This window comes from Oculina patagonica, chromosome 2, assembly GCF_052425735.1.
Source record: "Oculina patagonica isolate OP01 chromosome 2, crgOcupat, whole genome shotgun sequence".
In the NCBI taxonomy this organism is placed as follows: Eukaryota; Metazoa; Cnidaria; class Anthozoa; order Scleractinia; family Oculinidae; genus Oculina; species Oculina patagonica.
Genome location: NC_135759.1, coordinates 13,578,204 through 13,605,887, shown reverse-complemented (window position 1 = coordinate 13,605,887; position 27,684 = coordinate 13,578,204). Strand labels below are relative to the sequence as shown.

The window sequence follows — 27,684 nt, the reverse complement described above, 5'->3', positions numbered from 1 at the left end:
CTGTAAATGCATCTTGTAAAAACGCAATTGATAATTTTCATATATTTTATTCAATGTTGTAATAATTAAGTAAGTAATTAATGATTAAGTAAGTCAAGAGATGATAATCTCTTGTTAAGTAAATAAATAATAAATATTAAGTAAGTAATAAACGGTGTAATGTTAATAAAACACAGTTATGTAACAACGTCTTATGTGCTAATACTGAGATCGCTTTTGGGCATTCATGTTTATTCTGTGTTAACTGCATAAATAGAGTTTTTCAAAAAACGAAGAAAGTGAAAAGGTCAGTTAAGTTTATTGATAATATGCCAACCTGCTGAACTATTCTTTAATGGTGACAATGTGAATATTTTGTCCACAAATTTGCAATTCTGCAAATGTTTGTTTTACTGGGGATGTATGGCGGCCTTCACGATGTTTTGCTCATATTTCAGAACTCCAAGTGAGTATGATTTCATTACAAGAAAATCTTGACCAACCCGGAGGCCAATCCCCAGGGTATACTCCGGCTTGTAAATGACGGGGATGATCGAATGGAGGCAAAACTCAGGACCCAAAACAATCCCTAAGTCTTCTGACATTACCCAAAAAAATCCCTGGACCAAAAATAACCCCCCAAAAAATCCCTTGTCAAATTACCCCTAAATTGCCAGTAGGGGCAATAATATAACACAAAGAAAACCATAAAAAATTGAACGCTCGTGTTTCTGTATTCATCACACCATAAATATGCCAAGGCAAGGCCGCGCCAATGCACTTTAGTTCGTTTTTAATACCCCAAAAATCCCCTATTTAAATCAAGTCACCCCAAAAAATACTTGCCAAATTTTCCAACCCAAAAAAATCCCAATTAAATTTCACCCAAAAAAATACTTCGATCATCCCCGTCACTTACAAGCCGGAGTACCCCCCCCCCTCCCCCTGGGGGCCGATCACCTATAAGTTGATCAATCGAATTGAACTGTGACAAACACTTTTAAAATGGGTAATAAAGTGCCAAAATGATTTTTTCGGGTAATAGCCCTTCTTCGTTGGTAAACGTCGCCAAAGAAAATGAGACAAACTAGCCGGGCGTTTAAAAAATTTTCAATTTTTTTAGTGCCACACAGTATTTGGAACTATTGTAAATAGTAGTCTGGAGGCGAAGGGGTACTCAAAAAAATTTATAAGGGAAGGCCCCGCCCCGAGGTCTAAGCCCTTATCCTTTCGTGTACTTTTTTCATAAAAAGTTATCCTTTCGTCTATTATTTCACCTAGAGAAGGAATATCTCATCCCCTTTCTTAATTTTCCCCTTACATTTTTACGTCTTAAATGAAAAATTTCCTTGGCTTTTTATCCTTCAAAATTCGTGAAATCCCTTCCCTTTGATTTTGTCCTTTCAGCCTTAAGGCTACCCCTTTCGGGCGGAACCTTCCCGTATAGTCCAAGTCTGACCCTAGATCGGTCGCTCAGTCGAACAAGGCATGATTAGCAAGACTCGATACATAACTGGATACAAGCGACAGCCGAAGTAAACTCGGATCTCGAGACAGTCTCCTCGGTCAAACACAATGATCGAAAGGAATTTAAAGATCGATAGATGAAACGTGCTCGTACTTGATCTTAGCGTTTTTGACGGCCTGTGTTCAATTGTTCTTGTGTTTATAGAAGTGGTCCTATTTTGCGTTGAATTCAATAAATTTACGGGTAAGAAGATGCTTTTTATGCTTTTTTTCATTGAAGGTCTTAGAATTATGGGACTTTAAAAAGTCCCATAATTCTATTACACGTTCTGATTTGGTAGCGGAGCTCAAACGCGCAAAGCGCGCCAGCGGAGCACCATGCGGAAGGAAATTTGATAAACCCATAAAGCCGAAAAATTTTGGATATTGAGTGAGCGTACGCCCGCGCCCGCGCCTACATATACAGAGTACAGACTCTCGGGGAGGGGGAGAGGAGTCCCAATGTAACCCGACCGGGAGAGGAGAATGTCATCTTATCTTCCCAGATGTTGAGGTTCGCGCCTTGAATGTTCTTGATATTGGTCATCCATTTAATGGTCAATTGACAGCTGTCAAAACAAGGTATCCGCTGACCAGTATCACATGACCATATCGCGGGCTCAGGTATTCAACTCATCAAGGTCATTTGTTTTTTTGAAGCTGACCGATGACCAGGTTGTAGTTTTCCCCTGAATTTACTTGTTTTATTTAGAGTAATAACAGGATTTTGTAAGCGCGATTTCTGCGATTGGAGTTAACGATTTATTTCGGCTATGGATCTTTCTTGAGTAGCATACGTTTAATAACTTCAAAAACAGTATTTTCAATGAGAAAATTTTCACAAAATTTTAAGAACCAGAAAATAAGTGTGGAGCTCCGCTTTCAGGCTTGGCTAAATCTATATTAGTCTGATGAAAATGTTTAGTTCTATTCAATTTAAATTTTATCACACAAAAATTAGCCGTAAGAAGTGAAAGCGTGGAAAACCAAGTTATAAGCCCTGGGATTATTATACAACTTTGTATTGGGTTTTACATGGGCTTATATACGGAGAGGTTCAGTTATATCCGGGGGAATAAGCGGAGAAAAGGAAAAAGTTTCGAAACGAGCTACGGCAGCATTCATCGAAATGTTTTTATGTTAAAAAAGTCACATTGAATGTCATCCAGATAATGTAATTTTAACCGGATGTATTCCCAGGGGTGTACTCCCGGATCCCAGATAGGGCTATACGGTTATGTGCCGTTCAACAGGATATGCTTTTGCCTCTATGCTGGTTTTCCACTGACGCGTAACTTTTTACGTGCGTAAAAAAGGACAATGTATGAACGGCTTGCGTACACGTTTCGCAGGCCGTTCATACATTGTCTCTAATTTTTCACGCACGTAAAAATTACGCGCAGTGGAAATCCACCATAAGACTGAAAAAGGTTTAAAAATCAAGAGGGACATTACATTAGTTTTGCCTTGGTAAGTCCCTAGTCTCCGTTGGGAAGTTTACCAGTGTCTGCTACTTTTGCAAGAGAGGCACCTGAGTAGGGCACAAGAATGGCATTAAAGATTGAGAAGTAACAATTCCCCTAAAATTCATTAAATTCTTTTTGGAGCACGGCCGACCAATTCCGCTCCTCCAAAACCGAGTTTTCAAAGGTTTAATCCCCCCCCCCCCCTCATTTCCCCCACCCCAAGGATATGAAGTAAATTCGGGGCTCCTAGTAAATTGAGGGAGGGTTGCCATCAAAAGATTAAGTATTGTCTTGCGGGGCAGCAAAAATTTACAAAAAACATCGTTTTTTTTATTGTGACCAGTTACAAATCAATATATTCTTTGTTTCCATTTAAATAGTTCACTTGCCAACTCTAAAAAAACGGTACTTGGCTTTCTGAGACTTCTGGGTGAACATTTCCTCTCATTTCCTTTCATCAAGAAAATAGGACACAAACAATATTGGACATAGATACACCTCAACTTGCTAAACATCAAATATGAACATGAAACAAAGCCCTTGTATGATTTGATTTTTCTGTAGTTTAAACACACCCTCGCTTCCTGGCATTGATGACTGGCATGGTTCAACATGCACAATAAAAATAGTTTAACCATGCCATGGAATAGTAGGACAAGGTCGAGTCAGTGTCTTTTGAATCATCCATGCCAGGAATAAAGGTTATCTTGGAAACACAAAGCAACACTTAGGGGCATGTCAGTTAAAATCTGGGCTCATTTGCCCATTACCCTTTAACTATCTAAACTAAACAGAAACGTGAAAAACTTTGATGGAATGCAAAAGTCTTGTTGGCTACAACAGAAGTATAGCCTCAATTTTGCAGTGCACCTTTATCTACAGGTTCACTAATTATATTTACAGGGCAACATTCAACTGTACATGAACACACTTCCACATGAATGATAGCCATTTGATATTGATGAATGTGAGGATAGGATCATGAGCTTGGTTAGAGCAAATTCAACAGGGAAAGACTGTAGCATGGATGAGAGACAACATGCTGCCAACTCAAATCTACAGGAAATTTGAAATGAAAGGTCAAGAAAATTAATTTGATGTTTTAAATTTTTTTCAAAAACTCCACCAAAAAAAGCATGAAAGTCTCAAAATCTTAATGATTGACAATTACCTAAGAGTTGCTGTGTAAAGCATTACATACAATGCAATATTCTCAATTTAGTTAAGCCTAAATTCAAAATTGTCTGTAATTATTACAAAAAAGCTTCCTATAAACAGTTTTAAGAGTTATGTTCGGGCCTCTTGGAACAGGTACAAATTATTTGTTGCTGCAACCGCTATAATGTTCTCTTGAGGATGCCAAGCAGTATGAAGTATCTTATGACTAAAGTCCAAGCATTCTACTGTAATATCATCCTTCTTCCGTTTCCCTGTAACTGCAACCCGCCGAGGCTTGAGGATTTGTCGTGGCTTGCTGAACTCTCTTGAAGCCTCCAGACAAATATCTTGCTTATCATTTCGGTCAAAGATGTGAAAGAAATTGTTATAGGAACCAGTCATTATGGACCTGAAAGAAGAATCAGTTCAAGAAATTAGGAATAAGTTGAGCCTAGCTGTTACAAGGGAGCAGGGAAGGTGCATTGGTCAGAGTGCTCACCTCCCACCAATGTGGCCTTGGTATAAATCCAGGACCAAATCGCATCCAATCGCATATTTCATTAAAAAATGCACAATACGTGAGGAGTTTCACAGTGCTTACAATGTACACAAAATATTTTTGGTTTATCTAAGATCTTCTGCAGCTAAACAAAATTAATAGGCAGGCAACTCCCTTAATTGTCAATAACACCAACAAAATAAATTTCCCTTCTGTCTAAGTTGCCTTTTTGTATTGTATAGAAGTTTAAATGGCTCAATTTAGAATGTTGGTACATTAGAACAGTCACCAGTTTCTCCTCTTCCTTTCTGTGATTCATGTTGTGGTTCATTTTAATCCTTGGTTCAAATTTTATTTTCCTTTGTTTTTAAGCCATTATCATACCCCCCCCCCCCCCAAAAAAAAAAAAAAAAAAAAAAAGACACAGAAAAATAAAATTTGAATTGAGGATAAAATTGAGCCACAACATAGACATTCAAGGTTAAAACAAATGTTAATGAGGTAAAATATAATCTGTTATTCTAATAGATATTTATTATTTAACACACTGTCATGTTGCCCATATATGGTCAGGAAGCCCTGTTATTGTCATCAGCACATTAACAAATAGATTTCATTTTGCCGTCGTCTGTTCAGTTGTCACGTGACGTCTGTGGTGACGGGTGGCCCACGGGCGCTAGCCGAGTGGGTCCTGTGTTCCCACTTTTGACGTCTTCTGTGTCTTCCGCCTTCTTGTTTCCCTTCGCGCACTTCTGTGTGGCTCCGTGCCGTGGCTGTGTTGTTTCACTATTGTTTCGTACACGGCATTGTTCCGATTGATCGATGGTCAATTGGTCAATGACTCCTTCCGATTGGAAGGTTCTCTGTGCGTCACGCGTCACCGCAATCGTTTGCTTCCGTGGCGTCGTCCCTGTCCCTCCTTTCTCAGTTTCGGATTCTCTTCCTGTCTTCTCCTTGTCCCCGTTCTTCGGGTGACGATGCTTGCGTTGTTTCTCACTGATTGTGCTGATTTTTTTTGCTTTGTTGTGGCCCCCGGCTCCGACTCTTTTGGACTTCTCTGATCACGCGCGCGCACACCACCGCGTGACGTCAACCATGTGTCTGTACTCTGATGAATAGTCATCCGCGCTAGATTCAGGTTATATATAATGCATAACAGATAACTTGGGAAATGGGATATAAATTGTGCTGAATCTTCCAAAAGTGCTCATACAGTGTAACAGCCATTTTTCTAACTGTAAAATGTTTTGATGACAATATACTTTGTTGAATAATAAAACAATTATCCTGCTCAATCTCGCAGAATGTTGTCTGATATTAGCCAACTACAGCCTTGTTGGCTAAGTATTAACAATATTCCATCAATTGCAGGATAATATTTTATTGTTGTTCTTTATCCTCTAAAATCTTTGATGAACTGCATAACAGGGATGAACTGCATAACAGGGATTACCCTCCACTGAAACTCTTTTGCGACGATAACACGTCAAGAACTTTAAATCGCTCTGGAAAGTGAATTCGCTAAAATAAGTAAATGGTACAGATAACAGGTTGACTATAATTCAAGAAGACCAAACTTATCTAGCAGCAGTAAAAGGATGTTGTCCTTATTTGAAGATTTGAGTTTACAAATGGTACACAAATCGATCCTGCAGTCATTCAAATATCTGGAGTAACAATGGATGAAAATGGAGCTGAAAGCACATATCAGAATTTGCTAAAGAAACTAGGTTATCGACTTTCTTTGTTTAATCGCATATTTCATATGTTAGACAATAGAACTCGCATAGCCTTCTACAATGGGCTAGTGCTGCCACACCTAGACTATGCCGACACAGTATGGGGAGATCCCCGGTCTAAAATCAGAAATGGAAAAAATGCAAAGTTTCCAGAACAAATTTGCGAAAAAAATTAAATTAGGCAAAATGTCTTCTTCAGAAGCTCTGAAGTCACTGAATTGGCTCCCTCTGGCTGGAAGACGTCTTTCTCACCGATGCACAGCCATACAAAATGCAATCAAAGGAGACATTTTGAAAGTTTTAAATCGACATTAAGAAGTTTACATGGCTACAACACTAGACATGGATACCTACCTAGACTGCCTAAACCTAAAACGGAAAGCGGAAAGAGAGTATCCTCTCCGCTTTAAAATACTGGTTGTCTCTTCCAGAATTTTTAAGAAAGCCGGCCATGCGAGATTAAGAAACCACAACTACTGGAAAATAATATAAATTAGTTGCACAATGTTATATAATGTTAATAGATAACTATTTGTAATTAGTTTTTTTTTAGGACAGTAGGTAGTTATTTTATATTTTAGATCTGTGACATTTGTTCTTCCTTTTAGATTTTAATACTTTTTTATTTCCCATTTTTAACCTTAGTTAGTAGTATTTTAATTCTTGGCCTAGTTTTAATCTTAGTTAGCATACAACACGGGTTTTGTCTTTTTATTGTATTTTAGATTTTAATGTATTTTAATGTTCTAACATTTATTTTCTCAGAGGAACCTCCTGAAAACCACCCCCTAGGTGATTGAGGCCTCCTCTGAAAATATTATTTATTATTATTATTATTTATTAAGGTTAAACTAGCTTAGCTGAAAAGTTGCAAAATTTGCTGAACAAAAGCCTATTTTTGCCGCATGACTTTTAAAAAAAGGCCAAATGATTTTTCTTTTTTTGGCTCCTACATTTATTACAAGAATTTTAATTATATTTTGGACACAAGCATTTCACTCTCAGACAACCAATACTGAGTGGCACTAATTGTTACAGAGGTTATGCGCAGCTTCCAGGAGAAACAATAAAGATTCAGATCATCTATTGTTAATCACCTTAAATTAACTCAAAACAGAATCTGGCCAACAACAGGAAATAAAAATCTGGCCATATTAAAATGGCGACCATGTTCAGGTATCTGGCTGTAAATTTGATAAGGCCAAAAACATGCATGTCAAAATAAGATGGCCATGTGATGTGACTGCATGAATGCAAGGTCATGAGATGGCTGTAAAGTTGGGAAATCTGCCATACAAAGAACAACTGACTTACCCATCATTTCCATTCCAAACACATTCAAACTTGTCAAAGATGCAGTCATTTTCATACAGTGAACATAACTTGCTTCTAAGATAGTCGTGCACATTGTAAACCTCCACTGGCTTGTTTTCCATATTTAAATCCCACACCTTGACTGTTAAGTAGTCACGTGTCAACATGTTTCGGCCACTGTGGCTAAATCGCACATCTGATATAGATGAAATGATTTCTGAAAAGAATGACCGTGCCCCGGGGTCCTCTGGTTCTTCAAACACTACAAGGTAACATTAACCATACATGTAATTAATGCAAATAAATTTTAACATCATTTAGCATTGCCGTGCCTGCCTCAATTACAAACCAAAATTTGGTCTTGTTTTCTTTACAAGTAAAAACTTCCTCTTAAAGAAATTATTCTACATCCTAACCTAGTCAGAGCATTAACTCTGGCAGGGCATATGGGAAGGAGGAAATTGAATTAGGTAGTATTATCCTCCAAAACCCTCCCAAAACTCTTTTCCCATGTTATTTAGAGCAATAGGTCAAATATTTTTGGAGAAACCCAACAACAAATATTTCTGATTTTAACTATGCATAAAAGTTACCGTTGTGAGTTCCAAATAGCACTTTCAGTACCTAAATAATTATTTTAACGGCTCAAAGAAACCCTTCTGCATTCTAACCTGCATCTAAAATTATAGGAAATTAAGTACATAAACACTAACAGCACACCTACTGATGTTTGTACTTACTTTTAGTATGGCTATCACATAAAGCTGATTGTCTCATGTCACACAACCTAACAGTTCCTTTACTGCTACTGTACGCAAACGTGCTGCATTCTATGGGGTGAAACTCAGCAGCAGTGATAACTTCTGTGAGTTCCTCCATATTTGTTGGTTTGATATCAACAATATCTGATCACACAGTTAAGCTCAATCTGCACCCATATATACTGCATGTATACATGAATCACACAGGTCCCTAACTAAGTATCTTATTACATGAAATTTTCGCGATACTTTAATTTCGCGATTGTGTGGTTCCAGAAAATATCCATACCCCCACCACGGAGGGAATTGGAAATTCCAGAGGGGTGGGGGGGGGGTCAAGGGCCCAGGAAAATTCAAAGAGGAGGAGGAGGGGGTGGGGGGGGGGGGGTGGTTGCCAGTGAAATTACGTTTCCAGACGGTCAAGTTTGATGCAGTGCAAACTAGTTTCAAAATCATTTCTTACCTACTCTGCAAATGTTTTACATAGCAAAAATAGCACCCTGGTTTCTTGATTCACAATTGTTTTACATTTAAAACGGGTTTTCTTTCTCCTGAAAGCACACTGAAAGCAAACAATTTCACTGAAATCCTCCATGTTCGTACGTGTGGATGCGGCCGCCATTGCTTGTTACCAGTCCCCCAAGACTTGTCACGTGGTTTGACCGAAATGCACTGGTAACATGCGTTGCTTGTTTTCACTTTCGATCGAAGGAAAATCGTCCTTGTTTGTGAAAAGTTTCGGGTTTATTAGCGATGAAAATAGTGTAATGATGTCAGAAACTTGAGATTAACTTGTTCTTGTTATTTCTGGCTATTTGTTTGTAATTTTCCTGTTAAATTTTGCTTTCTTAGCGAGCATTAGCGATTTTGTGATCACGTCTATGGTGAATGTTTATATCAACACTTTTCAAATCCGTGTTCTGATTTAGCAGTTTTCAAAAGCGATTGGAATGAAAAGGGATGGATGGTTATACATCAAGGTAATTATTTTGACAAGTGACTACCAGATATTTTGTCTGTTTACTTTTGAAGAAATTTCTGTATTTTGTCTTCAACAGTACATGTATGTATTATTTTAAAATATCTTCCGATCAATCGGTTATACACTATAACTGTTTACAAGAGAGGTGGCCTAAAATTTAGAGCAATGTACAATTTATCTTTTTTCCAGAGGGGCTGGGGGGGTACGCAATATACTTTTGGAAATTCCGGAGGGGTGGGGGGGGGTTTATTTTTCTTGACGAAAATTAAGTGACTCACATTATACCAAGGCCATCCCGATAAAATGTTTCGTTTCCCATCCCCCGTCTCTTGTGATGGTGGGTCGGCCAGTCGGGCAAAAAAAAAAAAAAGAGAGCACTTGAGGGTTCTGGGCTTCAGATGGTCGGGCTGCTAAGTAAGATAGCTTGATTACAAAGTCATCGAACGTGGTCTTCGTTCTTTATCGGGCTTATCAAATGTCTAAAAGTCTTAAATAACTTAGTATGGATATTTATTACAATTATAAAACAAGATCGTGTGCTTGTAAATTAAAGTGACTTGCTTCTCTGACTAGTAAGTCTGGAATTTTTTTTTTTTTTACTTTTCGAAAAAAATGGGTCGGTCGGGCGATGGGAAATGAAACATTTTATTGGGATGGCCCAACAATAATAAAAAAAAAAAAGTTTAGTACCACTGAAGGAGGAATTTTCAGTGTAAATGGATGTTGTCGTTAATTGACTCAAGAACGATAACTCATGCACGTACAAACATGACCTACTTGTAGACATTGTAAGAAGTCTAAGAAGTGCTCTGTTGTTGCTATTGCCGAGAATTAGTCCCTCCCTTGCGTTTTTGTTAATTTTAACGTTATTGTTCCTTTGATGAAGTCTTTTTATTTAATTTAAGGGCATGTTATATAATATTGGCACGGAAATGTCAATTGTGTGTCTTACTCAAAAACGCGAATTTAAAGTGATTCAAAATACAAAATTTTCGCAAAATCGCAAAATTGAAGTGTCGCAAAATATGCGCACCTCAAAATCGCGAAATAAACGTGTCGCGAAAATTTCATGTAATAAGGTACACTAGTGCCAGGCAGGGCCTGACTGACGGTGCTCAAAAAATATCAACAAGTAAGCTTTGTTAACACATTTGTAGATGGAAAAAAATATTGATATAATTATGTACCAGAAAGACAAAATCACTACAGAAACCACTTCAGGAGAATAGAACATCTGGTACTGTAACACAAAAAGGATACTATAACTCTGATCATTAATCCCAAGATGCCACAAGTTGATCCTCAAATCATCTGCTGATAAGTATGTTTCATCATCACTGTTAAGAGATATAGAGTTGATATGGTATGTGTGTGCATTTGCATACACTCGTCTTGGGCTTGCCTCCACAACCAGTTCAGAGGGTTTAAACACAGGAACGCGCAATGATGTTACATCTTCAGGATTTCTTGGAACCCCTTGGTCATCTCGCAAGTTGAAGTTAGTTGGAGCATAGCTTCTTTCAGAAATTTTCCACAATTTTACTGTTTTGTCTGGGAAAAGAGCAAAAATAAATTGTTTTCTTTCATATGCAATAATTCTATGTACAGTAAAGCTGTCACCAATGTCTCTGGCCATGGGTGGAAAGGGTCAAAATGAATAACATGTATAACTTGAAAACATCCAGCAATCCAGTTCTTGCACTCCTGTTATCATTCAAATGGCCCTAGTACAGGTATTTGGTGGACAGAACAGTGTACAGGTGCATAAATGACAGGTTGGTTGGTGAATATTAAAAATAATGTAGTTTATTTGATAATTTTGCTGGAATTCAATAATATTTTAACATTAATCTTCTGTCAAATCAAGTGACAAATATAAACGACTTTACCCCACGTAGAGAAATTGTTAAGAAAAGCTATTGTCCATACAACTGTACAATATAAGATTCGAAACTACAAAATCGACACACCTATTCAAGCTAAACATTTTTATAATCTGATGAGCTTACAAGATTTGTTAAAACTTTTTTAGTACCAGTCCAAGCAATTTTTAAGGGCTAAATGAGCTAATTGACTAATGAACCTACCATTGGTAGAGAGCAAAAAGTGCGATGCATTTCGTCGCCTTAACCACTTGATCTTATTTATCTTCTCTTCGATCTCCAAACTCTTCAAATAATCGAACTCCGGTTCGTGACTTTGGAAAGTGCTGTAAACGTTGTATTCGCCGTAATGCTGTGATCCTTTCGGCTGTAATAAACACAATTCAAATAACATATTAGATTCTACAATATCAGGGCAAACTCATTAGCACCTCCAGAAATGTCTAGAAATTAAATGACCGTTGGTTCAGAATCTCACCGCGTCTTCTTTCTGAAAGATGACAATCCGTCCTCCCTTGTCGCCGGTTGCAAGGAGCTCGCCATCATGGTTAAACTCGACAGTAGACACTATATCAGCTGAAAGTTAGCAAGATGTCAATAAGTATAAGCTGTCTCTGAAGTAAAATGCTCCATTAATGTACAAATTTCAAACCAAAGATGTACAGAACGTACTAAGTCTTCACCTACATAACTTATGTACATAGCTACGATAGCTTCCATTAAAGCTTAACGAATGATTTTAAAGTTAACATTTTACCTTCAGTAAGGTCCTCATCTAACGTCCCTTTCACCTGCGAAAAGCACCACTGCACTTCACCTCCATCTTCTGCAGACAGAAAATATCATGATGAAAATCTTTTCGATTTACTACGATACTACGCGACGGAGAGAATTTTGACAAGGCAGATACTTACTTGCCATCGCATTTAACGGCAAAATATAGCCAAACAACAATACATAGATATCCTAGAAATATACTTTTCACTATGACAACACCAAAGAAATTTGAAAGGCCAGGATGGCCCTAGATTGCAACCTCACATAGGTGTCACCGAAGAAAATCCAACATGGATGCCGTCCAAGGTGAAGGTGTGACGTCAAAATACAGAAAATGTATATATTCCAGATTTGGGCATAATATCCAAATATGGAAGAACAGATCTGAGCGCCAAGATTCAAATTTCCCAGGGCGCGATCCATTGGACCAACTTTTCGGTTTGAATTTCGTTTCATCTGTCATGGAACGGTATTTTCCACTTGATCGGCCGGCTAGTTCCATCCCGCCAGTGCTGAGATTTCTCCCTCTGTTCGGCCTCTCCTCACTGCTCACGTCTCCACGCTTCGGGCGAGCCGGCACCGTCGCGCATCTCGGACATTGGATGCCAGTGTGCTCTTCGCATCGTGCATCGGCACGTTCCTCCGCTTGCTCACACGTGTTCCATCGCAGTAGCTGTCTGCCGCAGGCGGCACTATCGGTGGCAGCGGGCGCCGTCGTGTCGTCGGGTTGGGCGGGCCGGCTGGCGTGGCAGGATTTCCGGTTCGATTTTCCGGTGGGCCCTCCGGTGCCACGGGTTCCGGCTTCTCCATTGTGCGTTCGGTCCATGATCCGCCCCAAAGTTTGCTGCAAGGACGAAGACATTTCTCGAAGTGCGTAAAATTAAAAGTACAGTTTCTGGATCTTTTCTCACGCACTGTTGGGCTCGAACCTGAAGTGCCTTTAAAATGGCTGAATTAAAAAAAATGGCGCAAATAAAGAAAAGAACTATCGATCATGGTCATTCGTTATTTTTCTCGTCAAAAATAAAAATGAAAGTTTCTTAATTTGTCTTTCTTTTTTTGGTTATGGAAAACTGATCGGAGTGAGTGAGTAATATTTTTTTTACATGACAACGTTTGGTTGTCAACTTTAAATGTGTCAACATTAAATGTGAAATGCTTTTAGCTCTATGAAATTGACTCCCGTTTCGATTAAGTTCTTCCTAAGGATAAATCTTCGTTCGTAAAACCTTCGAAAGTGTCGTTGAAGTTAACGAAAATAAAACTCTCCCGAAAAAAACACAAGGCCTATAGTTTATACGTACCACGCCAAGTAGTGTTCGATCAATCAACTGAATTTCTGTAAATCAAGATACACTTTTTAACGACTTCGATTTAATTTTTGGCGCCTCATTGTTGACGGAACAAATCTTACTTTTTTCCAGCCAGTAAACTCAGTTTTAGCCGTGGATTTCCGTTGACGTCAGTGCCTAAGTTCGAAAAAGCTTGGCAATTTTCCGACGTTCTTCGGTGATTGGAGAGTAAGAGTCAATTGACAAAATAAACCGAATGGACAAAACTTGAAGTGCATTTAGAGTGAAAAACTTGTAGTTACTAATATAAATGCAAACAAGGAAATTTGTACCACGACTGATGCACAAACAAGAGCAACATGGCGTTGACAATTCTTACCTTTTCGCTTTTCATCTTTTTCTTTCTGTTTTGAGCCATTTCGCTTGTCGCCGTGGCTTTGTTTTACACTATGATGGTGCCCTATATCTGCAAGATATGAATGAATGCGGTCGTCTACTCTTTGAAATCAAACGAAGTCAAAAGTATTCAAGAGGAGCAACAATCTGAAGAGGACATCGGAAACGATTTTAGCCCTTTAACTTTCTTCTCTGTTAATTTTTCTTTTCTCGCAAATGTCCTCTGACCCAATCTGAACAATGATATGGATAAATATTGCTTATCTTGTTATCTAGTTTTTTAAGCCTTTTGAGGGATAATTATTTTGCGATTAATTTCCTTAAACCAGCTTTATAAGATTTAGCATTTGAGCCGCTAGCGTTTAATTTTAGGAAAGCGTATTCTGGAGCTGTATAATTTGCATACATTATGTACACTTTATCGAATATTTTGCCTTAGAGGACCTTAGAGCTTATTAAAATTCTGCTATCTGATTCAACAAAACTGCTCTTTTTCAGTATAGTATCGTATGCACTAGTTACATGTATATATGCCTTCGTTTTCTTGCAGTTGATTGCAGCGGAACCACCAAGTTTTGATATTCAATATATTGGCAAGCGGACTCGCTGCGACGTTATTTTAATCGCGACAGACTAACAAAACCAAATATTTTCTCACTCTTTTGCCGAAAATCTTTGGATACAGTAATGTAAATTTGAGGGCGATATTGTAGTAGATCCGCAAAGTATAATTACACATGCAAAAGATATCGGTTTTTCACGCCAAAATCTTTCTTCAATGATGCTCGTGTTCTGTTTTAATGGTCGCGAGGCGGTATATATTCCGTATTTATACACCTGCACCAAATATGTATTGAAATAAAACACAACACAGCTTAAGTTGTTTATTCCCAGGTTTATTTCAACCTCCTTTGCATTTTAAAGTCGCTTTTTTGTCGTTGCTCCAGGCAGCAAACAGATTTTGTTTTCGTGATGCAAAGGAATAAAGTTACCTAATATTTTGTATCTTTTCTGATAGTTTGAAGGGTATGTGTAGCGATCTTATGATAATTATTCGGTTTAGTGAATTTCACGGACGACATGATTTTGAATATCCAAACTGGTCTGTAAAAAATTTTAAAGAAATAAAAACCTTTTTTTTCGTTGTTACTGTTTTAGATACATAATGCAAACAAACGAAGCGGTTCTATCGAATTGTACAACTTGTACACAAACTCACTTGAGCGTTCATTTATAGAAGGTCTTACAGAACAATCACGAAAACAATAGAGCTGCTCAGTGCTATTATTTCATTGACATGATTGACACAAAGGATGAATACATAATATCACACCAATCTTTGCTATGCGTGTTACGACCGTGTCAAATTTCGCACAAACTTGTTTCTCGATGAGTTCCGCTGATTACTTGATTGAGGTAATCCTTCACCTTTTACTTGAGCTGTTAAAAAGGAACTGTGAATATTCTTTGAATAAAAGATGCTTTGTTTTCAGATCCCTTATATCTGCTTTTTCTCTACGTGTGTTATTAAAGTCTGTTTATATAAGCTTTTAATATATCGGAGCAGTTGACGGTTGACGTGAATCAGTTTTCCATCTGCCGATCGTTGTCTATTTCGCAATCGTGATTTCCTTCAAATTCCGCGTTCCGACTCGATAAAATATATTACTCGTTTTATAACGTAAAGCGACTTTGTGATCACTAAATTTTTGAGAAAATGTCGGGGTTTTAATTGAAATGTACAACCACACGCTATAATAGCTCTTGGATATACTGTATTTCCTCGTATAATTTATAAAATAGCAGCAGGAATAAAATCAATAATTTACTTTGTTTTGCGCTGTGTGGCATGGCTTGAAGTCTTTGAAGTTGTAGCTTGAGGCCTAATTGTTTAGACTTGTCACGTTTCACCGGCATGCGCCACAATGAAAAATATAAATCCAAAGGAAGTCTGCCATATTAAAATTGGAGTTTAGGTAAATCTTTTGTTTGGGGAGTATTTTGTATAACGAGTGATACGATAGCAACATGTGTGTAGAGTCTGTGTAGATTTATGAAACGCGATTAGATTTAGAACATTTGATCGCACATTAGTTTTATACTGACTTCACACTGCTGTGAAATCTTAAATGTTGAGAACATTCTGTACAAGTTCAATGTCCTTCTATCTAGCATTTACTGCAAAGAGCTTCGATGTATCGATTTAATTGGTTCTCCTAATTTATGAATTTCAAACGAATTCGACTGTGAATCTATTAGCAGCAACAAAACCGGAGCTCTTGACCTGCTAAAATGTAAACAACAGTAGCATATATAGACATTACTTATTCACTTTAGCGCTCAAAAATAACATGTAAAGGAAAATGGGCTTTGCTCACGGTGAAGTTTATCCTTGAGGACTTGCATGGCTGTTCAGATCATCCTTCTTCCACGGTAAAGAGAATCAATTGTCCAACATACATTTGAAATCAACAAAACCTCCTCTGCCTCACTCCTCTGCTGGCTTCTTTTGGGCAAATGAGCCGGCGGATAGCTTTTGTTGCGAGAGGTCTGGGAACTGTCTTGTGATCTGACAAGAAGAAGTCAAAATGGCGACCGCTCAGGTTGGGCTGTGGACTTTATTGCCGTTTATTTATCTGCTTTGGCTGCGAATGAAAACAATGATCAACATCTGTCACTTTAAGCGAGGTCGGTGTTATTTTTCACCCAACCAAATCGTTTATTTATATGTTTTAGGTACCAAGTGATGATGCTTCGAGGCGAAATGTCAAAGTTTTTATCCAGAGGGATTACTCGCGTGGAACCGCGTGTCGCTTTCAAAACAAGTTCCCAACCGAATTAGAAGGAAAGGTGGGTTTTATGAATTTCCTTTTCTACTTAAGTGTTAGTCTGTAATAGAAAATACGTTCCCGAAACGTTGTGCGTTGACATACGGTAAGCTCTTGCATTGTCTGCTGGGAGTTACAAATTTTTGATCGATCGATCGCATTTTGTAATAATTTTTGAAGTCGATCATTCAAATTGTGATTTTATTGTTCAATCCAGACCAGAATCACAACAATTCTATATTAAAAGTTATTTTATGACATAGTTTCCTTTATGTCATGGTCGTTCCTTATAAAATTTGTTTAGAGAATCAAGTTTTGGAGCCAATGATTTCTGTAACTTGTGAGATGATTTGTAAACAGTGATCTTGCTTCCAAAAGAGTCGTTCCGAAATAGCAGCTCTATACTAGGCAAGGTAACTTTCATTGATTATTTTGTTTAGCTTAACTTTTGAGAGATAGTGTTAGAAGGTTTGAGTTCTGAGCCAAAGCAAATTTTTCTTTTCTGTTTTATCTCTTTGTTTATTTTTCATTATTATTGAACTACGTCGGAACATGGAAACACCCACTACTTGTGTATCCAGTACTAACAACCTTGTAAGCCATAAACTATTAACCCTTCCAAGGGTGCTCGATACCTAATTTTTCCACACCAATTATTTCTGGGTGAGAGTGCTCACCACTGAGTCACTCTTCACTCACCATTTCCTGATTGGTAGGGGCAGTGAAATTATGCTCCATCAAAAGAAGCATGCCTCAGGGGATTTTAGCCATTTCAGGGGTCTCATCATCTTGAATTTTTTGGGATGCTTTCTCAGTCTCTATTTCTTTTTCAAGGCTGAAAAAGTCTTGGGCTTGCAGAAAAGATATCAGTGTTGCTTGTGTTGCCAGGCAGAAGAACAACAAGTCAACCATTAATGTCCTTTATTTGGCTGTCTTGTAGAAGAAATAACCGATCACAAACACTCTGAATAGATCGACCGAAAACTACAAAATTCGCACCATTCTCCTCCTGCCCTCCTCCCGGCGGCCTGGCCGGCGGGCTCTGGGGACCTTCGTCCTGTTCTGGCTCCTCTCCGTCCCTCGTGGGTCCCCTCTTCCCGCCTCTCCCCTCCCGGCCCTCCTCCCCGCCGCTGCCTGACGAAATTCGCACGAGGTCGCACCTCTTTCCCAGTCCCTCTCTAACACATTGCGTGATTTTGATTATGTCAAGCACATAACGTCATACTTGCAGTCTCGAAATTGGATTTCATGAGCAAATTTTGGTCGGCCAGCCGATGACCGACTGTTATTTGCAGCGTTGTTGTCGTTTTTGCACCCGACAAGGTCAAATACATGTAGCTTTACTTTTAAGCCACCTGAGAGAACAGTAGTATTGTAGTGCAGGGCTGGAAATAACGGCCGGTCAACGGACAATGTCCGGCCTGATTGGGGACTTGTCCGGTTAAATGTTTGTTTTGCCGGTCATGTTGTCCGGTCACAAGTCGATAATAATAATAATATTGAAACAAATTTAGTTTTCAATGCTGTTGTCTACTTTCTGTTAGTGTATACACCTCGCTGTATTGTGGAACTTCCAACCGAAAAAAGAACTAGAACTGATCAAATTAAACTGTTGTTTACAATTCGCGTGTTACGGTCTCAAAATTGAAATCTTTTCCCAAGTTGTCCGTTTCCTCCTGCACAGAATTAAATGATTAATTTAGTTCCAAAGTTCGAAATATAAAGGTAAAATTTACATAAGCTATTATGATTCAAACAACCTTTGACTTCTTTGCATTATTTTTAATAATAAAAGAGGGCTCAAAATTGCTCACTGATACGGTCGAATTTGTAACTATTTTTTTTTCCTTTGGCGACTAAAACTTTCTTTGAAGTCGCAAGTTAGGAATTAATATTTTATACTAATAGTGCAGGGGAATACACTTCCTCGTTTTCAAGTATGAAGCCATTGAAAATGTTCTTCTTTCCAGCTGCTTGTTCTCTTAATAAGCTGCTTGGAAACTGCAATGTGAAATCTACATCTTTCGATGAGAACAACCCGGAAGTGACATTATTAGATTCTTGCAAAACTTAAAGTTCCAAAAAGGATACCACAAGACTTTTGTAAAATCATTGAAAATAATGATTAGGAAAATGAAACAGGCCAATGGGCCTACAACCCACGGCCCCAATCACTGAAAATTATTGTGCTATTTGCAAAGTTTGAAGCCAATAGACAAATACAACGGACCAGACATGAGCCAGACATTTGCATCATTCATTCATTTATTAAAAACAAAATAACTTTCAAACTTGGAAAATTCAATACGATTGTAGTCAGCAATTGATTTTTCAATTCAAATGAAATAGAGTTTTATCCACGAAAATACACATTTCATAAATAGAGAGGCGGATAAAAAATTTTGTTTTTGCTATTCATGAACATAAAAAACAAGACAGTGTGGAGTCAAATTACATTTCACACGAAATTTGCATAAATTTGAACTTGCAAAAAAGAAACAGATATGTTATTAATAAAATGTAAACCCGCTTAAAAAAATCTCATTGCTATTTTCCTATGTATTAATTATTTGAAAACGGTTCTCATTCATGGAAACAAAACGGTTTTTCATTCAACTGCTTGCAGTATTTACAGACAAGAAAATATTTGCTTAAAAAATTAATTAAAAAAAAAAATAAATTTTTTTTTATTTTTTCTCTGTTCAACTTTTTTTTTTTTATTTTTTTTTTTAAAAACAAATTATTTTTTTTTTTTTTTTATAAAAAAATTCCCACAAAAAAAAAAAAAAAAAAAAAAAAAATTACCCCCGAAAAAAAAAATTTTTTTGGCGCGCGCGCGCGCTAATTACGCGTAAAATTCTGCGCAGTAAGGATGCGCAATGTAAAACAGGGTAATGACCCTAATCAAATTACCTTCTGCACGAAATGTTTTCTTGTCATAAAAGCAAGAGAAAATAGATTTGAAAAAATAAGAACTATAGTCGATAAAGGAAATTTTAAAAATTAAACTTTTTTTGTACCGTACAGTTCCGACCTCAGGTAACCAACATCGTTCATTTAACGAGCAATTTATTAAATCATCACAGCAAAAAATAGAGTCTGGACGGCAAACTTAATTCCACAGTCAACAGTGCAGTGTCATTACTTGTAGTAAAAAGGAATTCACTTATGGAATGTTATATCTTAAGGTGGAAGGGCTAATTATTGGAAAATAATAATAATTATTGGAAAATTACATGTTACATTTTTGTCCGAGCAGAAACGTGGTATGACCGAGCTAACTAAAAATGGATTTGGCCGGACATCTTGACCGTTCAATGTTCGAAAGTTATTTCCAGCCCTGTAGTGAATGTGTATCACACCCTTTCAAACAATTTGCAAACAACATTGCATGCACTGAGAATTACTGCTTCAAGTAAGAAATTCCATTACTAATATAACAGTGTAAACCCTAAGAAGCCTCAATGGAGACATTTACAGCTCCTGAGCAGTTTTTGTTTCATGAGACAAATTCTCAGGTCTAAGCTAACTCACTAAATAAGACATTGAGCAAGAGGAAATAATATTTCAATCCTGGATTAGAATCATGGGTTTTGTGGTTTTGGTTTGTCATATATAGTTGGCTCATTTTGCATTATTTGCATTTTCAGTAATTGGCCAGGTGTGATTTCTTTAGTTATTGTTTTTATTAGACTGTTCACAGTACCCTATTTTACCATGAAGAGATCAAACCTTGAGTTCAATGGACCACAATCTTGATTCCCAAATGCAGGCAAAAACTGAGGAGAGTGCAAAATCCCCATGGGTAGGGATGTGGGGTGTTTATAGCGTGGGGGTAGGGGAGCGGAAAAAATAGGGGGACTGTAACATCTTCCCTCTGTCTGGTGCTTACGGAGTTAGTTGTTCAAGCAATGGCAACACCTTATCAATTCTTAAATCAAATAGACAATTGAGTTTATCAAAGCGTAACAGATTGTTGACAACTTGAGTGACAGAAAGTGACATCACTTCTCGCCTCAAGCCAAAATGGAGCGATGTTTTGATTTCAATCCTCTGCAGGGCTTGAAATAACGGCCGGTCAACGGACAACTGTCCGGCCTATTGGGCTTGACCGGTCCGTTCGCGCCGGTCTGTCCGTCGAGTCGATAATAAAAATAATATGAAACAAACTGAATTTTCTATGCTGTTGTCTACTTTCTGTTAGTGTATACACTTCGCTGTATTGAGAAACTTCCGACCAAAAAAATGAAGTAGAACTGATCGAATTTTAAAACAGTTGTTTACAATTCGCGTATTACGGTTTCAAATTTAAAATATTTTCCCAAAATTGCCCGTTTTCTCCTGCACAGAAACAAACTATTCATTTAGTTCTGAAGCCCGGTATAAAAGTACAATTGAAATGAAGTTTGATTAAAACAATCTTTGACTTCTTTGCATTATTTATAAAATAATTCCAGGGCTCGAAATTGCGACCGATATGGTCGCATTCGCAACTAAATATTTTCCTTTGGCGGCTAAAACTTTCTTTGCAGTCGCAAGTTTGGAATTAATGTTTCATAGTGTGAGGGAATACACTTCTTCGTTTTCAAGTATGAAGCCACTTAAAATGTTCTTCTAGCCACTTGTTTATTTTAAAAATCGCTGGAAAATGCAACGTGAAATCTACATCTTTCGATGAGAACAATCCGGAAGTGGTACAATATAAAGATTTTTTTTCCAAAAAGGGCACCACAGGTTTTGTAAAATCATTGAAAATGATGATTAGAAAACAAAACAGGCCAATGGGCCCATAACCGACGACCCCAAGCACTGAAAATTACTGTACGCCATTTGCAAAGTTTGAGCCAATAGTGAATAGACAAATGAATGAGCCAGACATAAGAATAAACTTGCAAAATCACATTATTCATTTACTCAACAAAAAATAACTTTGAAAACTTGGAAAATTAAATAAGATTGCAATAAGCAATTGATTTTTCAATTCAAGTGAAACAGGTTTTCATCCACGAAAAGACAACTTTCATTTAATAATTTTGTTTTCACCATTTATTCATGAACATGAAAAACGAGACAGTGTGGAGTCAAATTACATTTCACACGAAATTTGCATAAATTGGAACTTGCAAAAAAGAAGTAGCTGAGACATTATCTAGAATGAAAACTCGCTTTAATAATTATTGAATTGTGATTTGATTGCTGTTTTCCAGGTATTTACTATTTGAAAACGGTTCCCATTCATGAAAAGAAAACGGTTTTTCATAGACGTGAAAATATTCGCTTAATCAAATAATAATTTTTTAATTATTATATTCTGCACGAAACGTTTTCTTGTCATAAAAGCAAGCGAAAATAGAATTGAAAAAAATAAGAGCTATTGATAAAGGAAATTTTAAAACTTTAAACTTTTCTTAAAGAACGTGGACCATACGATTCTGAACTGAGGTAAGCAACATTGTATACATAACGAACAATTCATTCAATCAGCAAAAAAGAGAGTCCAGACGGCAATCTGACTTCGATCGACAGTCAACAGTGTCGTTACTTGAAGTAAAGGAGAATTCACTGAAGGAATGTTATTTCTTAAGGTGGAGGGTGCTATATTTTTACTTATATTTAATAATTAATGGAAAATTACATGTTGCGATCTTGTCCGAGCAGAAATGAGGTACGACCGAGCTAAAATGAATTTGGCTGGTCATCGTGTCTGGAGCCTCTTCGGAAATTATTTCAAGCCCTGCTCTGATGGTCTGCTTGTCGTCTTGTGTTAAAGCAGGAGTAGAAAGAGGTGGTTGCTTGTTAACAATGGGAAAAGGATGTTTTGTTGGTTCTCAAAGAGCATGATTTACCAGAGTTTTGTTCTCGCGAAGGAAATGGTGGAAAGCTCTGCTGGTTGTTTTTCAGGCCGACCTTCCTGCCTGGTAATTGTACCGCTATGCAGCATTACCGTACCCAAATTCAAAAGTAGCCAATCATAAGCATGATCTACTGTCCTGATATCCTACGATATCAAGTCACTGACCTGATATGCCCCATATCACGATCACTTTGAAGTTAAGTAGAGTTACTGTTCGATGAATTAAGAAGGAGGTTTTACCAATAAAAAAAACTTTGTAATTTAAATTTAGCGGTGTTTAGCGGTCGTAAAAAGAAAAAAACTTTCCCGCCAAAAATAAACTTGAGCGCGCACGTCAATTGCACAATGTTTGCCGACGAGTACTGAGACATTCACACTGAAAAAAAAATGGAGTCGGAATTTAGCCAAATTTTCGCTTAATTTTTTGTCCCTAGGCCTCCCTAAAAAGGTACTCCAGATTTTGAAAATTTAGAGAATGAAACTGCTAAACAAACGAGTGGAAAAAAAGGCAGAAGAAGAACTTGGTAAAAGTGTTGAAGCACCAAGTCAACATAATTTTTTGCAGTACGTACCTTGCAAGCATGGCTTCAACAGAGCTATAAATATTACCGGACTTTTGGCGGATTTGAAATTTAATGTGTTCTTTGTCCTCCAAGACTTTTCTTGAATTGAAGAAGCCAGGCTTTCACTTTTAGAATGAGCTCGTTTGTGCTTGTTGATATTTATACCTAATCCGTACCGTTTTGGTACGCTTCGGCGGGATGCATATCAGGCTCGTTTGGTCTCGCCATGGGTATTTTGGCTCGACTGCGTCTCGCCAAAATACGAACCATGTCTCGACCAAACTCGCCTGATATGCCGCCGAAGCGTACCAAAAAGGTACGATTAGGTATAAATCCCATCAACAAGCACAAACGAGCTCATTCTAAAAGTGAAAGCCTGGCTTCTTCAATTCAAGAAATGTCTTGGAGGACAAAAAACACATTAAATTTCAAATCAGAGCTGTGCTCTAGCAGAGCCCGGGTGAAACAGGCGACCTACTTTTGTCTTTGGGCAACTTGCATAACTTTGCTATCATAAAAGCTTTTAGGAGCTGGGCATCCTTGATTTCTTACATAAGATCCTGTGGGCAACCTGCAACTATTCTAAGGGCACAGCTTTGGTGAAATACGCAAAATTAATAAAAAAAGTCTTCTCCATGGCTGTCTCCATCCGTTGTTTATTGTTTGTTGCGGATTTTTAATGCAAACTTCACACAAACACGGGAAGATTTTTCACCTTGTGGATCCACCTCAACACCAATGTGTATTTTTCCTTTCACCAGCTGAAAGAGGACTTCAATCCAGCTGAAATTTCACATGAAAACAAAGACTTAGGTAAACGTTTAGAGCTGCCAAGGCGAAAAAAGCCAGCTGGGTTTGTTGATGTGCCGGCTTAGTGTTTTTTTAGCTACATTCCTGCATTGAAGTAAACTTTGTTACCTGTGATGTCCTCTAAAATGATAAATGGTAGCACAAAATGCTATGACCTATAAAATGCAGCCATTACCTGAATTTTTCACTTCAGTGTTTGTTTGATATCAAGTGTGTTTATTGAAGTGTGTAGTAAAACCATGACTCATTAAAAAATAAAAATAAATAAATTACACTCATTTGTTGTTTAGCTTGAGCGGAGTCAGTTTGAACAGACAGTAAACCACATCAATGGAATCTTTGATGAAGCTGAGAGAGTTGGTGCACGGACATACCTTGAAGGCTGTATGGGTTGCGTCACTGGATATTTAATCTTCATGTGTTTGCAGACGCAGTATAACAAGGTACATATAACATGCAATTTGTTTGCTCTGTATAAAATGGTTTCAAATAGACTCAGGCGTTTTTCCCAGTGACTACCTTTTTCGCTTGAAACTACTAATAAAATTATTACTGTTTTGTCTCTTTACAAACTTAATCTGGCAGTGCCACAAGTGTTATAAGAATTTATATATTTAACCAAACATGTAAGAATTGTGTTAAATATTGATAACAGGAGTGTTAAAAATTTATTGATTAAAAAGACAATTTTTTAAAGCTTTGCCATAGCATGAATTATGATCAGTTATTGAATACACTGTAGATATATAGCTATCTCATTTATTACTTGTGCTATATTAAATATACATGTATTTGTGATATCTACTTTACACTTCAAGATTTAGCCCTGAAAAATTCCTTTTGTTTTTTGTATCTTAACAGTGTTTAAAGAGACTAGCAGAATACATAAATGAACAGAACCAAAGTGTTTTTGTTCCAAGGGGATTGATGCTGACTAACCCCATGGACAGAGGACTTCGAGTTGTATCCTTTCACATTAATATATGTAATGCCAATTACAGCTCAATAATCAGTGAATTGTTACATATACTTATATACAGAAAAGTTGTCCAAAACCTCCCTCCCCTCCCCCCCCCCTGCTTAGGCACTTCCCAATAAAACCTTCTTAAAAGAATTGCATCTTTATGGTGAATACTTTTAGTATGAACTGCTATCTTTGCACTAAGAAAAAGTGTTATCAAGGTGTTACCTGTTGTTTCTTATGGTTGAACTCTGTAAGTGATTCATCCAAAGAAAAATCAAACTAATGTCTTATGTGCCAGTACAGCCGAAAATGTGGGAGGGGCAAGTCACATTTACTCTGTAAGGTTTAATTCAAAGTCTTATTACATAGAGTGGTGCTTGTGTGGATTAATCCGGCCTGTTGCCACTTGTGATGGCCAAAACCGGTTGTGACTGATCATGACAAACGTTGCCTTTTGTTCTGCTTCTTGATGTCATCATCTTTGACCAAAAAAGGCATCTCTTATAATCTCTGCAGGAAGAAAAGAAACTCAGAGGAAAATTTGCCTCAACCACCCTTAGCTACTCAGTGGCAATAATTTCCCATATTTGGGTCACGCTTTCTTGGAAATTCTTGAACTTGAAGAAAGCCTGGCCATGGAAGGCCAACACAAAAAGATAAGCATTTAGGGCACTTACTCATCTAGAAATCTCAAAATTTTGATTTGTGCACATTCCCAAACAAAAATGCTATGTAATGTTTAGGCGCAGTGTTTTCACGCCGGTCCGGGCTCTCTGTCCCATTCTGCACTATTTTGTGGCCTGGGTCCGGTCTCGTCCTCATCTTGTTTTCTTTTGAAATGAAAAAAGGCATGTAAAGGCATGGTTTCATGTTGTAAATGCCATTTTGAGTAGTTTGGAGCAGATTTAGCTCATAACTGGCCAGAAAGTGTCAAAACTGCCCGAAAAATGTGCTTTTATCAAATTTCTCCAGGCACCAACAAGGTAACTATTTGCTGGGAGGTTTATCCTTTCGATACTTCTAGAGATAATGAAGTCACACCAATTCTTGGTTTGCAACCACATGATAGGGCAGGCCGTGTTGGTGGACAAAACAATTAAAAAAATACAAATTCCAGAATTTGCATGATAAAAAAACTGCTAGAAAAAATCCCAGTGGAGGGAAATGCTTTGTTCTTCTCCACCAGCATGGCTGTCATTATGTCAGCTGCAAATGAGCAGTAGAATACCCGGTACCTTGATTTCTTTGATTTTTATTATTATTATTGATAAGCTTTCTATAGAAGGGTTCTTAGTAGGGGGCAGCAACATGTAGCTATTCCGGCTTGAAAATACAAAAGGGTACAACACTTTGTTTATGCAGCAAGTGCTATTGCTTACACAACACCCAAAGAGCTTGGTATCACCTGATATTTATTTTTTACCCCAGGCCATCTTTCAAAAGATGCTTGCTTTCTATAGTATATTTTAATCTGTTGCAAGATTTTTTGGGTTTTGACATCTAGCTTTGTGACAATAGTGCATTAATTTCTTTAACACTTTATCTCAGATTGAAATTGTGATTGTTAACCCAATTGACCAGAGGTGACTGGTGAAATCAGCTCCTGTCCTTTGTACATAAATAAAAACAGTTGGTGCTGAATTCTGCCACTCCCAAGACTGTCAAGAGTAGCTCACAACCTTAATAAGTCTTTAAGTTATGTTCTAACTGGCTTTCTAAGTTCGTTATGTTAGTTAGTATTTACACAGTAGTAAGATTTTGTATGAAAAGTTGAGTCTTCTCAATTTCATTACTGATAATTATTAATGATGAAAAACGAACTAGTAGGGATTGAATTGTATCTTAAAATAATGTATCCATACAGACTTTAAAGATACAATTCAATCTTTAGTTCATATTCCTCCTAATTGCATAAATATTTTGTTTTTGTTTTGTCAGTCGAAATAGGTTGTCATGAATTTATGTCCAAGTTGTATGAGATCTGAATGCCCTTTGTCCAACCAGAACCTAAAAAGTAATTACACAATCTGGACTTTGGCTCAAGTCTGAAGCATTGCTACAACATTACTACTCATTATAAAAACTGTTTTCACACAGTGTGGCTTTAAATCAAATTTGATTCACAGTGCAGCAAAACCAAATTTATAGCATAAACGAAATTTCCCTTATTGTCTATAACTTCTTTGTAAGTACGTAGATAATATTAACTGAAGAAACGTTGACCCTGTGAAAAGCATAAACCATGAACGATATGGCCCAATGGTATTCTGGGTGGACAGTCTTGGTAAGCTTTTTATTATTCCTTTTGTTGATATCAAGACATTTTATTTCTTTGAGAGCTTTAAGAGCAAGATTTATGTAACTTCGTCTTATTAAAGTGTTTATATTCTGTCACAAACTAAGATTATTTTTCCAATTTCCCAGTAAACATTTGCTTCACATCGTTCATGGTTTATGCTTTTCATTAGTCAACTGCAAAGCGTGAGCATTCTTTTTTGGAGGGTGGGGGTACACCCATATATGGGCTATGTAGGTATGTGCCGCGGGATAGGGTATGGTTTTTGAGGTTCTTGTTCCTTAAATAGGTTATCATTTTTGCTCCTTTTGGCATTGTGTTCCTGGTGTGGTCCTTACATAGGGTACTAACGAAAAATCAGGTATCTTAAAACTGAATTATCCATTCAAGTGTTAGTAAAGCGATTTTTTTTTAAAAAAAAAAAAAATGTGTTTTGCTTTGTGTGGTTAGCCGTTATCTGGGTTGTCACGGAATGCTTTTCCTCCCCTTGAATGGGGTGTCATTTTTCGGTTTTGGGCGTTAAAAATGGTGTCCATTTTTGTCAAATAGGATCAGGGTTTTTTAAAGAACCTTCGCGGCACACCCCTATCCCAAATTTATGGGAGTCCCCCCTCCCC

General features: G+C 37.5%; 2 protein-coding genes across 3 annotated transcripts; one reads left to right on the top strand and one right to left on the bottom strand.

Moving 5' to 3' along the window:
- Positions 1-3,259: 3,259 nt before the first annotated feature.
- Positions 3,260-16,263, bottom strand: LOC144643060 (serine/threonine-protein phosphatase 2A 55 kDa regulatory subunit B beta isoform-like). 2 transcript variants are annotated; one of them, XM_078502195.1, is made up of 9 exons: positions 16,131-16,263; positions 13,736-13,822; positions 12,045-12,113; positions 11,766-11,863; positions 11,492-11,654; positions 10,665-10,955; positions 8,402-8,566; positions 7,662-7,923; positions 3,260-4,518 (listed from the first exon to the last, which is right to left on the bottom strand). In XM_078502195.1, the coding sequence occupies exons 1-9, from the start codon at positions 16,156-16,158 to the stop codon at positions 4,239-4,241; spliced, it is 1,443 nt and encodes a 480-aa protein (XP_078358321.1). In that variant the 5' UTR covers positions 16,159-16,263; the 3' UTR covers positions 3,260-4,238. The 2 variants fall into 2 exon arrangements, with proteins under 2 accessions (XP_078358321.1, XP_078358323.1); XM_078502197.1 differs by lacking the exons at positions 13,736-13,822; positions 16,131-16,263 and adding an exon at positions 12,202-12,366.
- Positions 16,264-16,299: 36 nt separating this feature from the next.
- On the top strand, positions 16,300-27,473 carry LOC144643063 (golgin subfamily A member 7-like). Its single transcript, XM_078502204.1, has 5 exons — positions 16,300-16,355; positions 16,489-16,602; positions 24,098-24,250; positions 24,669-24,770; positions 26,320-27,473. The coding sequence occupies exons 1-5, from the start codon at positions 16,341-16,343 to the stop codon at positions 26,356-26,358; spliced, it is 423 nt and encodes a 140-aa protein (XP_078358330.1). The 5' UTR covers positions 16,300-16,340; the 3' UTR covers positions 26,359-27,473.
- Positions 27,474-27,684: the final 211 nt, after the last annotated feature.